The sequence below is a fragment of the Anomalospiza imberbis genome, chromosome 8 (genome assembly GCF_031753505.1).
Source record: "Anomalospiza imberbis isolate Cuckoo-Finch-1a 21T00152 chromosome 8, ASM3175350v1, whole genome shotgun sequence".
Lineage (NCBI taxonomy): Eukaryota > Metazoa > Chordata > Aves > Passeriformes > Viduidae > Anomalospiza > Anomalospiza imberbis.
In genome coordinates, this window is record NC_089688.1 from 5,657,288 (window position 1) to 5,671,859 (window position 14,572).

Below are 14,572 nucleotides of genomic sequence, written 5' to 3' on the forward strand. Positions count from 1 at the left end.
AATAGAGCATTCTGTATATGTGTGTTAACAAACTGCCTAAAAACAAGCAGTAAACCATCTCATTTATGCTGTCCATCAGAATTGAGCAGGCTGGTGCATATAGTTATACCACTTGTATTGAGCTCTATATATATATATATATATATATATGTTGGTGGTTTTTTTTTTTTTATTTTAAGATCTAATGCATTTATTTTTAGAGCACTGCTGGAGGGAAAGATTCTCTGTTGTTGAACTCTAATTCATCCTTTGATCAGAAAGCCAGAGGCAGTTCCTTGAGAGCCTAGTGCCACTCAGTTATGATTTGGTTAATTTAATGAAAGGTTTAAGGGAGAATAATTTCACACTCCTAACTAGCATGTGTAGTACATGGTGTTAACATCCTTCTTGTTTAAGGAATAAAAAAATTTAGGGAAATATAAATTTGCATTTAAATGTAATACTGTAACGTGTAGCAGAGTGTAACTACATAATACGAAAAGAGAGAAACTGGTCTGCCAACATAAGGGATTTCATTTAAAAACTTGCCTTATTTTTATCCCAATTTATTCTTCTCCAAGGATTCTTCTTTGTCTTTGGTCTGGTTAAGTATTAGAGAGTCTACCATTAAATTACTTGTAAGACTTTTTAAAGTACAGGTAGCAAGAAAATGAGCAATACTGTGTGTAATTACATTCTGTGGCTTTTCACTGTCTGGTGTATAAAGTTACTCTTCTGGTATCTGAGAGTACTTGATCCCTGAATTGTGCTGAAAATGTTGTAGTCCATCTGAAGTATTCTAGATATTTGGTCCAGTGATAATAGTATTACTTTTTCTTTCTGCTCCCAAGTAAAGGGAAGATCAAGGCAAACATGCCTGTAAAATCCTTTTCAGCTTCCCTTCTTAAAGTAAACAAAATACATATATTTAACATGTTAAGTGTTTATGACCTTTTTGCTGTTGCAAAAAATTTCTTCGTGGTAAGTTTCTGCAAGAGAGCTGGTCAGAGATTTTTCTTTCGAAAAGAGCTTTCCACAAAGATTTTACGCAAAATCATGGTCAGCCTGGAGGAATTTTCAGGAAGGAGGATGTTCCCTTGGAACAGCCGCCTGGGTTCTCTGTAGGTGGCTGGAGGTAACTGACTGTGCTTCGGGGTCTGGGGCTCAGTTTTGCAGCACGGGCGGTGTGTGGATTCCTCCAGGGTTGAAGAGTGCTTTGTCCTGATGCTGTTTTGGAAAGCCCCCGGGAGCTCATGCGCTAGCCAGAGTGCTCAGAGCTCCGGGCTGTGAGGCTCCCTCCTGCAAAGCAAGGCATTTCACAGCCCTGCAAGTGTTGGGGGTCTTCCAAGTGCCTACCCACAGAGCTTGAAGTCTAGCAGCTACCAGATGACACCCAGGATCTCTGCTTCCAAGGCAGAAAACATTGTTTTGGACTAGTAAACCTGTACTTGGGCCTCCTTTGCTCTTTAGGTTTTAATCCAGTTACTGTCATGCCTTGGGTGAGTATGGAATGTGGTTTCTAGGCCAAGAACTGAGGCATAGGCGGTCTGTCACTTGTAAAGTTTGTACAAGTCATCTCTGGCAAAATACCAATCTGCACCCAGGTACCAAGTCCAAAGTTAGCACCCTGACCCTTTTGTCATCCTATATCAGATCCCTGTTTACAGGACGTGAACTTTCAAGAGTAGTGGTAGATGAAATTACAGATAATTCTCTCTCTCTGCAGATAAGAGCGGTGCCACTTTCAAGACTCTTTAAAATGAAAGCTTGGTTAAATAACAACAGGGTTCAGTTTCAAAACCTGTATGTGAAAATTGCAGTTATTACTCAATAGACTTGCTCCTCATGTTACTCAGTGTCAGATTTGCTGACTTCAGTATCTAAAATAGAATTATACTGCTTGGCCTTGCAAAGCCAACAAACCAGACAGAGTGTAAATGGATTCTGTGAATATAGCTGCTATTCTGTAACTTAAAAAAAAAAGTTTTGAAGGAGTTGGAATTTGGTTTTAGGTTGTTTTTTTTTAAGCTCTGCTTTTATTCATTAAACTGTGGGTGGTTTTTGCCTACACCTTCAGAAACAGAGTTCAAACCTGACTTTCTTGCAGTATTGTATGTCTTTGCTTTTTTTGTCAGAATGAGATTCTGAAGATGGTTTTAGTAGAATATCTGGGGAATGATACACCTAATACAAGGGAAAATGTAGTGCCTTGGCAGCTTAGCAGTTACTTAACTGTGCTCCTGCCTATGTAAGTTTTATTGGTACCTTTGCTTTTTTAACTTCGGTGCTGACATGCAGGCAGGTGGAAATAAAAATTAAATACATTATACAGGTAACAAATATACTAGAAAAAATGTTGGCCACTGACTGTCTTGACTGTGATGTGTGGAGGAAGCAGTGCCAGTACCTGATCTGAAACTGTTCTTACTTTTGCAGCTGGTATACCTCGCTCAGTGTTAAAAGATTGGCGCAAAGTAAAGAAGCTGAAGCAAACGGGAGAGTCCTTTTTGCAGGATGATTCTTGTTCTGAAATAGGACCAAATTTGCAAAAATGCAGAGAATGTAGGTTAATAAGAAGTAAGAAAGGAGAAGAACCAACTCACTCACCAGTATTTTGTAGATTTTACTACTTTCGGCGGTAAGTATGCCTAGTTTCCTGGTAATGTGGTGTTTCAGCTTTTAAAAATAATATTGACAGAGGACTGGCATACTTGAAAGCATGTCTGATTTTTCTGGCTCAGTCTACCTGATAAAAGCATCTATTTTAACAGTATTTGCATTTGCATTTCTTTTGTGGATTGACTTCATTGCTGTTTAAAGCTTTATAGCAAAGACATCAGAACATCTGCCTGCTGTACCTTAGGCAAGCAGAAAATACAACACCTCACCATTACACAGGTGTCTGACATTTGAAGTGGGATTTTCAAAAGGCAGGCTTCAGGTTTTCTGGACAAGTTGTACAACCGCAGAGTTGCACTTACTTGTAATTGTTCTTATGCCAGTATATGGTGGGAATGTTACTCAGGGTTTTCTGGGAGTTTTCTGAGGACAGGGAGGAATTGTGACCTCCTTTTTTTGGAATTAATGGCCCATCAAGGAAAACTCAGAAGGAAGAAAATTTCCTGGGGTGCAGGAAGCGCCAAGAAAGGATAAAACAGCTTCAGTTTGTGTATGGGTTGTGCTGTCAGTATTAATCCAACTTGTTTTCGTCAAGAAACTGTTCTCTAAGTGGGGTTTAATTTTTTATAATGAATCTTCAGTTACAAGACTTGGTAGATGTGTAGGAATCATTTCAAGGTTGGACTCTGAATACCTTCTCTGTAAGAATATTTGCTTCCACATTTGGCAAAGTTGGAATTTTGGTTGATTTTCTTCCCCCTGTATAAAGGAGAGAACATAAAGGTTTGCCAACGTATTAAAAAACAGTATGAGATGTTTTTTATTGTATTGTGGTACATTTTACAGCAGTTTAATTATTTTCATTGTGTTTAGACAGTAGAGCTTGAATTGCAAAAGAAGTTTACACTACTTTTGGAAATTGTTATTTTGGAAGCTGAAAGTTGATAATTTCATCTTCTTAATTTGAATACATATCTAGACATTATTATTGATACTTCTAAATTCAGGACTGTCTTGCTGGCATAAATTCCTTAACTGTCATGATCACATCTGTATAATGACTTATCCTGTTTTGGATGAGATGGAATGATTGATTATTACAGCTTAAAAATAGGCTAAGTATAGCCAGGGTTAGTAGAATGGCCCTGGGTAGGGTAACAGGAGAGCCTTTGAAAGGTCAGAGTTTAGTGGATACAAAAATGAAAGCTTCTATTGGTGATTTGTTCTGCCCAGAAAAACTAAAATGTAGTGTTTGAATTCATGTTTTCTCAGTGTGAAAGCAGTAGGATACAAAAATATATAAAAGTCAGAGTGAGGGACTGCTGTCACAGACATTCTGAAAATGAAAGTGAGGGAAGGTGGGTGGAACCAAACTTTGACCAAAGTAAAATGGAAAAAAAAATTGTCTGCAATTTTAAAGGAGTAATAAATGCTAGAGAGAAAGAATGATGTGTGAATGGAATGCAAAAATGTTCCTAAAAGGTTAGTTTTCGTTTTCATGCTTCCTTATTTATAATTTCCAAGCTATTTTGATCAGTAAGATTTATTTTAAAATTAAGAAAGGATGTAGGATGATAAAATGAAAAGACGACTTCTGTGTTGTAAGATTTAAGCAGCAAGTAAATAGGAAGTCACAGAGTATAATGATACATGCAGTCAAACTATTTGTTTTCATTTTTAGGTTGTCTTTTAGTAAGAACGGAGTGGTTAGGATAGATGGTTTCTCCTCTCCTGATCAATATGATGATGAAGCACTGAGTTTATGGACACATGAAAACTATGAAGATGATGAACTGGACCTAGAAACTTCTAAATACATTCTAGATATCATAGGGGATAAATTTTGCCAGTTGGTAACCTCTGAGAAAACAGCCATGTCCTGGGTGAAAAAAGACGGTAAGGAGCCCTCGGAGCTGTCAGTGTTCTGCAGCTTTTCTTGGATGACCATTGCTTCCTTTTGCGTAGCTCTCTTCCCCTGGCTGCTGGATTTTCCTGGGCTGTTCAGCAGGAGGACATGCTGGGGAGGCTTCCTTCCTCAGTGGGCCAGCCCGATTGCCGCCCCGTGCTGGTGGCTGTGCTGGGCCAGGGCCCTGTTGGGTTTGGAGGAGCCCCCATTGCCAGCTTGGCCTCCAGCTCTGCAGCCAGAGCAGCCAGCTCCCAGCCAAGGCCTGTGGCGAGCCAGGCACTGACTGCTGCCAACAAATGGCGTGTTTGTGATGTGTCTCCTCCCCAAAACAGAGGAGAAGAGTGCAGCAGCGTAGGCCCCGCAGAGCCTGTGCTAACACTGTCACCTCCCCACCAAAGCAGCCCTCCATCCTTCTGGCCCACAGCAGATGGGCACAGGCTGGTGGCTCGGCTAATTCCAGGCTGCATGAGGAGGAAGTGGAGCAGAAAGCACATACTAGCCAGGTCTCCTGAACAGGCACCTCCTTCCCCTTCTGCCAGCTTCAACTGTCCAGCTCATTGATTTGGCTGCCCTTTAGATAAAACATGTCCCGCGGGCAGTCAGGTGAAAAACCCTCTTGAGTGCGTGGGTTAAAAGTGTATGCTAAAAAAGTTCTTCGTGCTTACAGCAATATCTTTTCTGTATTACTTCAGTCTGTGTTTTCTGAATGCTTTATTTCTTTATAATGTGTTGATAGTAGGCAGCATTGAAGGGGATGCTGTGTAATGGAACTAAGGGGGTAGCTCTTGATGGCCTGTTCATGAAGGATCACTTTCCTTCCCCAAAACCCAGTTGTGTCTGAGGGGAAACTTATGAAGGCTTCGTCTATAAAGACTATTCATTCTATGCTTTGCATTTAAATTTCAGTCCTTTTATTCTGCTTATTTTGTATTTCAGCCAAAATTGCATGGAAGAGAGCAGTGAGAGGAGTCCGTGAGATGTGTGATGCATGTGAAGCCACACTATTTAACATTCATTGGGTCTGCCAAAAATGTGGATTTGTGGTCTGCCTAGATTGTTACAAAGCAAAGGAAAGGAAAAGTTCTAGAGGTCAGTTTTTTATGAACTAGAGCATTGTATAGGCTGTTTATTCTCATATGTTGCAGAGCTGCTGATCCACTAGAACTGTGTTTCTGTAAAGTGTTAAATTACTTCTTGTGTGTATTGGTTTCTCTTAGGTCTGCTTTGCCTCCTTTTTTGTCAGTATGTACAGAATCTGTCATTCAGAAAGCAACTGCTGTGGGGGCTATTTTAGCCCTTTGTCTACGTTTCAGTCTTTTTGTGTGGATTGCCTGTACCTTGCCCCACAAGGTTAAATCTTGTTCTTCAGTTGTGAGACTGGTGCTCAGTCACACCTCCCTGTTTGTGGTAACTCACTGCTGTTAAGACTTGCCTTGATTTGAATGCTTTCTGGAGTTCTCCCTTCAGAAGTGGCTTGTCATACTGACGTAACATCCTATTTTATAGTTTTATCATAAAAAAGAAAGAGATGGAGGGAAACACTTCAGGTGGTATTTAAAATGAATCTTAATGGAAGTTTCACAATCCATAAGCCTACACATATACGTGGTTTATCCTGTGCTCTAATGGAAATACCTACTTTAGTCTGGAGAGAGAGAACTATAACAGGACTGACTTGGAAACCTCTGATTTCTGGATGACCCAGCTGGATTGCAATTGGAAGGAGGAATGACTTGGAGGATTGATCTGTGCTTGGAGCCCTCGGCTGTGACAGTGGTGTGCAGGCTTGGTGGAATGCACTGCCTTCCCTGGGAGGCAGGCGTTGTGCCCTGGCACAGTTCTGCGGTCAGACGCTGTGCCAGGAACTGATTCAAGGATAATGCTGTTTTGAAAAGCAGTTCCATGTTTGTCACAGCCGTGTAATGTCACAGATGTGAAATGTTAGTAAAATAAAGTTTAACTGTTAGGTGCAAAGCTTTGCCAAATGGAGAGTCTCACCCACTTTGTCCCTGGCTTGCAGTGACAGGCCTCCTACACTGAAGTTTTTAGGGAGCTAATGTCGGTATTTTCCTGCACTGAGAACAGTTGTTAATGCTTTAATGCTGGAGGCTGCTTCAGCAGCTCTTTGGCTGAAGTCTGTGTGTGCGCATGTCTGTGCCTCCATCTGACGTGGCTTGGGATAGATGCCAAACATTATTTACCCTGGGAACACACAGTCAGAGGCTTTTTATAGTATGTGTTAACCAGCCAGGAAAGTTTTAGTAAAATGTCTTAGAAGTTGGAACAAGCAGTGTAAAAGAAGGAGGCTTCTCTTCAGTTTTCTTACAGGGAGGACTTTCTCCTTTCTTTTGATTGCAATTTTACGTGCGAAAGCAGAAGTACGACAGCTTCCCTCACTGTGGCTTAATTTCTAATGATGCTGTAGGACTCATGTGAACTGTGTTGCTTCTTTGGTACTCTCTTAAAAAACGTTCAGAACCACCCACCCATCTCTATATACTAGGACTTTATATTACACCACTTTTCCTGGAACCAGTTGTTGTTTTTTCACAGTTGCTGAATGTAACAGAGAATCCCCTGGTTTTTCCCTGCTGCAGCAGGAATGTTAGAGGTTTAAATATTTCAGATTCAGATACTTATCAATGACTTCTCTTATCACTTTACTACATGAGTGAGTGAATATGCAGCCATTGTTACCTTCAGACAGTTTATGGCACCATCAAGTGGGATTCCATGTTACGACATTTCCGTGAGAAAACAGATTAAGTAGATACATACTGTTCTATTGTCTTGATTTATTTATGCTTGTGACCAGTTGGATATTGAGATGTTTTAGGTGCTACAAAAACTACTGAATAGCTTATAATATTTATCTGAAGGAACATTTGAAACATTGTGTACCTACTACAGTGTAAAAAAAAAAAGGCTTAAATGTTTTACATGCTCCTGTGGTGTGTTCCTTAGTTTAAATTGCTGGAGTGAGCAAACTGGTAAAAGGCTTAGAAAAATGTCCTAAAATTAGTAGTTTAGTGAATAGGACACAGGACTGGGGATGGAGAGAGAAATGGTGTTCTTTTTGCCCCAAAATCACATTGTAGTTTGGTGACCAGTTGCTTGGCCAGACGTTTTTGGCTCTCATTCTTCTTGTGTGTTTTCTTTACATTGCATATTTCAGGAGAGTCCTCCTTAAGCTTCTTAGAAAGCTTAATTCTCTCTCCTACCAGTTAGGCCCTCTCTGCTGGCACAAATGATTTTCAGCCAGTACACAGAGACTTAGGGTTTCATGGTTGCTTTAATGGGCCGTAAATCCATGATGCAACTTCCCTCTCCTTTGTGCCACCAGTCCCACTGGTGTAGCTGCATCATAAGCTGAATCAGAGATGACTTGGTTAAAGTTTGTCTTTTTGGCTTGTCTGGTGAGCTCTGGTTGAAAACAGACGCTTCCAGATGGAGTGTGGATTGTGTCAAATTAGATGATCCATACAATCACAGCTTAATTATGCCTCTTTTCCATGGCAGGATTCATCAAGGGAGGCTCATGGCCTTAATAGCAACTGTAAAGGATTTCAGCCTGTGTTAAATTGGCAACTCACTAAATTGATGAAGGGAATACACTTTGAAATTTGGAGGTAATTGGCAAAGACCTGTGTTACAGAGGCAGCTATTTCAGATTTCAGTATTGTTAAAACTCTTTCTGTTAATGTGAAAAGTAGCTGTTGTATGCAAGTCCTTGTCACACTGGATACCCAGACAGAAGACCTGTGCGTGCAGAGAAACGCTTCTAACCAAAACCAGTCTGAAAGACCTTAGCTCTGTCTGTGTGCAACGTAAGGGAAGTAAACATTGGCAATACTGTTTTGCAGATAAGGAGTTGTACGCCTGGATGAAGTGTGTGAAGGGACAGCCTCATGATCACAAGCACCTGATGCCAACACAGATTATTCCAGGCTCTGGTAAGACTGTATGCAAACAAGCAGAAGCTGCTTTTTCCCCAGGTCTTTTCTGTGAATGTGGGGCCAGAGTTGTTTCTTGAAACTTCTCATTTTCCATTTAAAAACCTGGGAGTTAGGTTAAATGGTTGCAAGAAGGCAAGTGGTTCTGGGCAGTTACCAGCACTGGGCACAGATGATGGCGACGAGAGTAAGAGAAGTGTGCTGACAGATGTGTAAAGGGGTTTTGGGGACAGGCAGTGAAGAAATTGAGAGCTTTTTTTTGTGACGGATTTGTACCTTTTCAGAGCAGAATAAAACAATCAGAATGTATTTAATAAATCTGACCTTAGCTGTTACAAGAAAGTGTTTAAATAGTACACTGAGGCAATGGATTTTTGGGGATTTGTATTTCACTATTGTCTCTCCCATGCCCAAATTCACTGCATTTTGATTGAGCAAAATGCAGTGAATGAGCTCATGACAATTGAAAAACTAAGCAGGCATCATAAACCCAGCTGGATTCAGAATTCTGCTTACAACCAAGTAAGTTCTCTGAAGTAGTGCAATTAGGTGTGATGTAGTGGTTGTTAGCACAAAACTTCTGTCAGCACTGATACAGACCAGAAAAAAGAAAACTGATATGTGCCCTTAAACATCCTAAGTAAATTCCCAGGTTATTTTAAGCTGAAAATACAGAACCAATTCATTATTCCATGGGTTGTTCCATGTTAGTTCAGGTAGAAATGAAGATTGGGTAGATTCCATAACGAATTCAAATTGTGACATTTCCCAGAACAGGTTCTCGACTGAAACTGGTTTGAATTTTAACTTGTGAAAGTGAACCACTCATCTGGAAACAGCACAGTGAAGACTGCCTACTTAACCTCAGTTTTGTTCTTCTGTGCATGCCCATTACCAAACAGCCTTCATTTACATGCTCACATACTGATTTTTTTGTCAAGACATGGCTTGATTCAGTCTGTAGCTGATGCTTTTATTGAATGAAGTAATGATACACCCATTGAACAATGAGAAGTAAATAAATACTGGCTTGCTTGATGTGTGCCATGCAATGGGAATGCAGACTAAAGCTCAGATTTTTCAGGAGAGTAGTGTGCAATTATTTAATTGAATGTCTCTCTGCACAAACTTAAAGATAAACTGCACAGTCATTTTGGAGTAGTTTTGAGTGGTAAATTCAGGATTTTTAATAGTTTGAAACATCACTGTGTATGTTGTAAAGAGGGTCAGAATGATTGACAGCTAGTAACGTTTTTCTTCTTAATTGTCTTTAGTTTTGACAGATCTTTTAGATGCTATGCACAATATTAGAGAAAAATTTGAAATTAAATCCCATTGTCAGTGCACCACCAAGCAGAGCACACAAGCTGGCAAGCTCCCTGCAATGAATGGTGTGTCTCAGGTGAGTCTAAAATATGTGTCTATATATTGCATCTTGTTCAGTGTTCTGATCCTGGTGGATTTTTGTATTTGAATAGTACCAGTAGCATTTTAGTTTGCATATGTGGGGGTTAAATGCTGGCCCTGTCTTTGAAATACGTTAAAGTGAAGCTATGTAGTTAAAAATAAATTTGTTCTTTGCAGGTTTTGCAGAATGTCCTTAACCACAGTAATAAAATTTCTCTGTGTATGCCTGAGTCTCAACAGCAGAATACTCCTCAAAAGTCTGAGACAAATGGTAACACAAGTCCAAGGAGTGATGTGAGCACAGACAGCAAGTTAACACCGCCTGAATCCCAGTCCCCACTGCATTGGCTGGCTGATCTTGCAGAGCAGAAAGCCAGAGAAGAAAAAAAAGGTATGTTTGAAATTGTCATATCATGTCCGTGACTTTGGGGGCACTGCTGGTACTTTTCCGATGACACCAAGCGGGGATCGTGTGTTGATCTGTTGGAGGGTAGGAGGGCACTGCAGAGAGACCTGGAACAGTTGGATGGATGGGCAGAGTCCAGTGGGATGAAGTTTAATCAGTCCAAGTGCCCAGTCCTGCGCTTTGGCCACAGTAACCCCCTGCAGTGCTATGGGCTGGGGACGGTGTGGCTGGACAGTGCCCAGGCAGAAAGGGACCTGGGGGTGCTGCTCCACAGCCGGCTGAACATGAGCCAGCAGCGTGCCCTGGTGGCCAAGAAGGCCAATGGCTCCTGGCCTGGATCAGGAATGGTGTGGCCAGCAGGAGCAGGGAGGTCTCTCTGCCCCTCTACTCAGCACTGGTGAGTTCACACCTCGAGTGTTGTGTCCAGCTCTGGCCCCTCAGTTTGGGAAGGATGTTGAGACGCTGGAGTGCGTCTAGAGGAGGGCAACGAGGCTGGAGAGGGGCTGGGAACACAAACCCTGTGAGGAACCACTGAGGGAGCTGGGGGTGCTCAGCCTGGAGAAAAGGAGACCCAGAGGTGACCTTGCCACTCTCCACAACTCCCTGAAAGGTGGCTGTGCTCAGGTGGGGTTGGTCTCTTTCTCCTGGCAGTACTGACAGAAAGAGAGGACAAGCTGTGCCAAGGGAAATTTAGGTTGGATATTAGGAAAACGTTTTTTACTGAAAGGGTGATAAAGTACTGGAATTGTCTGCTCAGGGAGATGGAGGAGTCACCATCCCTGGATGTGTTTAAAAAAAGACTGGATGTGGCACTCAGTGCCGTGGTTTAGTTGAGGTGGTGTTAGGGCATGGATTGGACTTGATCTTGAAGGTCTCTTCCAAGCTGGTGATTCCATGTGATTCTGTAATTAAGTTAAAAAAAAAAAACAAACATTTGCTGTTCACAAAAAGAAAAGACAGTGTTCTTTTCTCTACTGATTCCAAGCTTGAAACTGCAGCACCTTTCCCTGGTGGCATCAGAATCCCTCACCAGAAGATCCACTGGTGGAATTGCCTGTGTGCTGTGGAAGTATTTCCAGCTACAGCGTATCTCACTCAGGACGGGCACTCACTCAGCTGCACGTTGAGATGCTGAGGAAGGCCTTTGCTTGGTCACACTGTTTGACTGTGTTTTGAAGGATGCAGTTCATCCTCTGGTGTATTTCCAGGTGAATAAAGCACTAGTGCTGCACAGTCTGTTACCACCACTAGGAAATGCAGGGTACCGCTGCTGTTCCTATGTGTGCACCATGATACAACAGTGTAAACTTGCAACGATTATTTTTGTTTTAGAGAACAAAGAATGTCCTTCTGGAAAACATTCAAAGGAAGGGAAGGACCAGGACAATTTGGAGTCCCCAAACTGTAAAAGTTCCCCTCCTGCATCCCAGAACAACGAGCAGGGCTCAACCTTACGAGATCTGTTGACTACAACAGCAGGCAAACTGCGTCTGGGCTCTACAGATGCTGGCATTGCTTTTGCTCCAGTGTACTCTACAGGAACAGCAGTAAGTGTTTACAAGATGCACAGTTTTTCTCTTAGGATTTGAAAATCTCTATCAATCTGTTCTGGCACATTACAGTTAGAGCAGTCTGATAGGTGTATTGCTTTAAATACTCATTCATAATTAAAACTTCATATGCACACACACACATTAACATTTTATTTGTTTTTATATATGATGATAATTGATACAACATCAGAAACGTTACTCTCTTTGAAAAGGAATTGCATTAAGTTGCTTTTACATTGTTTAAGCATGCATTTGTTTTCTAACAGAGTGGCAAGAGTGGAAGGACTATGCCAAACATTCTTGATGATATAATTGCTTCAGTAGTAGAAAACAAGATTCCACCAAATAGAGCACCAAAGATAAATGTAAAATCTGAAATAAAAGAAGAGCCAAAGGATGATAAAAAAAATATTCAGGATGACTGCAGTAAACGGTACAGTGATATCCAGTATTCGTGGATCTGTGATAAGCATGTTCTGTGGCTCAGAGATCATAAAAACACCAACAACTGGAAGCTCTTCAAAGAGTGCTGGAAGCAAGGAAGGGTAGGTATTGACCAGGTTGGTTAGTAAAGTGACATCAGCATGAGCTCTGGGGAGTTGTGTATTAAAGGACAGAAATGCCTAACTCCATGTTTAAAACTGGGGACAAAAAAAGGCTGTCAGGCTTAGCCCACAGATGGACCTTGTGTAGTTAAACTCGAGTTAACCAGTTACAATAAACAGAACAATTCTGTTGAGGAGTTTCAGATTCCAAAAAGGGGTGACGCCTTTGGATGTGGGTGCTGCTGGAGGAATTGTTAACAGCTCAGAAAGGCCAGGGTCTTCCATGTGTGTTCCAGACACATTTGTATTCCAGTTCAGTTAAAGAATTTGTCTACTTGTGAAGGAATAAATACTGATTTTTAAACATTATTTTATTTTCCTCTTTACAGCCTGTTTTGGTGTCCGGTATGCATAAGAAAATGAACTTCAGCCTGTGGAAAGCTGAGTCAATCAGTCTGGATTTTGGAAACCAGCAAGCAGATATCTTGAATTGCAAGGACAGTATCATTTCAAACACCAATGTCAAGGAGTTCTGGGATGGTTTTGAAGACGTTTCGAGTACGTTCCTTAAAATGTATTTTGGTATTGATTCTGAACATGATCAGTGTTAGAAACTGCTGTTAAAAATTATCATTATAGATCTTGAGGCTTTGAAGAAATTTTAAAAAGAAAGCTCTAGGTAATCTGTTTCCAGAGAATGTGGTGGAAACTTGCGTTTTGTATCTCTGCAGAATTAAGGATGCACTATTATACTAGCTAGGTCTGAGTAAGAAACTGGACAAATGTCCTTCTTTCTTAACTAGCTGAGTTTGGTTTGTATCATTCTTGAGTCTTGAAATCAGCTGTCTCCTGTTTATGCATGAAATTTTCATTCTTGGCAGGTTTAGAGTTAATGTTTATATTTTAGTTTAATAAAGTGAACCGCCTACAGTACATTAGTTTTTAGTTATTTCTGATACTTGCAGAACGGCAGAAAGTAAAAAATGGAGAAACAGCTCTTCTAAAACTGAAGGACTGGCCTTCTGGTGAAGATTTCAAGGCCATGATGCCAGCAAGGTATTTTGAGCTTAATATTAGATGTTCTTCAGTCAATCTTAATATTACTCTATTTTCTCTCTCTGTGTAAAGGTGCAAATTCAATTATATACTTTTTTTCTTTTCTCCTGCAGATATGAGGACTTACTAAAGAGTTTACCTTTGCCTGAATATTGTAGTCCAGAAGGAAAACTCAACTTGGCTTCTCATCTGCCAGGATTTTTCGTCCGTCCGGATTTGGGACCCAGACTATGCAGTGCATATGGTGAGCTTGCCCTATGAATGCAGCAGTTACCTCTTCCCTTAAACTTGTAGAGTATCCACATTACCATACTTGACAGAAAGCTGAGCTTTCTTGAAGGATAATTGTTCCCTGAATGTAGGGGAAACACTGACTGACTTGGGTATTTAACGGTATTTGCACCTAGGCCATGAGTCTATTTGCTTCTCCATTTCTTCCCATCTTGTCTTAAGCTATTACAGTCTTCTGAAGCATACAAATGGTTAGCTGCTTCTACACAGTGATAGAACCCATCTTTAGTAAGGTTTTGTCATTTTGTCTATGTGACAAAACATGAAATAGCTTTGTATTCTTAATTCTGGTCATAAATTAGTCTCATCATATTTCTCATAATTTATTTTGTGTGCTGTACACTCAAAAACCTGTTTAGAAAAGGTTGGTTCCCTCAGACACTTTCTGTCTGCTCCTTCTTTTGCAAAGAGTGGTGTTTAATTCTGTTTTACAAATCGTTGTAGTAGGACAAGAAATGAGTAGTACTTTGTGACACAATGGCTTTGGTTTTAGAAGTTCTCCAAATACCCTGTGAAAGAAGCGTGTTAATGATAGTGATAATGGCATGGGTCTGAGGACTGAGTCATTAATGCCACTCTGAGATAATACTGCTCTAAGGCTCAGTGTTCCGGAATGTCCTTTTGACTTAAGAATGTTCATTTCCACTTCTTAAAACTAAAATAATTTTCCTCTTTGGGCATGATTTTGATTAAGAGCTGTCTTACAGCCAGACATCAAAGTTGACAGATTTGATAACCTTGTGTATTCATTGTACCTGCGTTCTGCCCTGAATAACCTGAAGGGTTGAAGAGGAATGGAACACAGTGGTCAGGAAATGTCTCTGACTATTCTGCTGAAACGTTTTGTTCTGACTCAG

General features: G+C 40.8%; 1 protein-coding gene across 9 annotated transcripts in view; it reads left to right on the forward strand.

Annotated features, from left to right (window-relative positions):
* Nucleotides 1-14,572, forward strand: part of JMJD1C (jumonji domain containing 1C) — a 159,321-nt gene that overhangs the window by 134,374 nt on the left and 10,375 nt on the right. For all 9 annotated transcript variants that reach the window (XM_068197068.1, XM_068197073.1, XM_068197075.1 and 6 more), the window contains 11 exons: nt 2,416-2,617; nt 4,280-4,494; nt 5,441-5,593; nt 8,368-8,457; nt 9,732-9,859; nt 10,042-10,255; nt 11,603-11,817; nt 12,090-12,368; nt 12,758-12,926; nt 13,334-13,424; nt 13,538-13,668. In XM_068197068.1, coding sequence (XP_068053169.1) covers nt 2,416-2,617; nt 4,280-4,494; nt 5,441-5,593; nt 8,368-8,457; nt 9,732-9,859; nt 10,042-10,255; nt 11,603-11,817; nt 12,090-12,368; nt 12,758-12,926; nt 13,334-13,424; nt 13,538-13,668 — 1,887 coding nt within the window. The remainder of the gene's footprint in view (nt 1-2,415; nt 2,618-4,279; nt 4,495-5,440; nt 5,594-8,367; nt 8,458-9,731; nt 9,860-10,041; nt 10,256-11,602; nt 11,818-12,089; nt 12,369-12,757; nt 12,927-13,333; nt 13,425-13,537; nt 13,669-14,572) is intronic.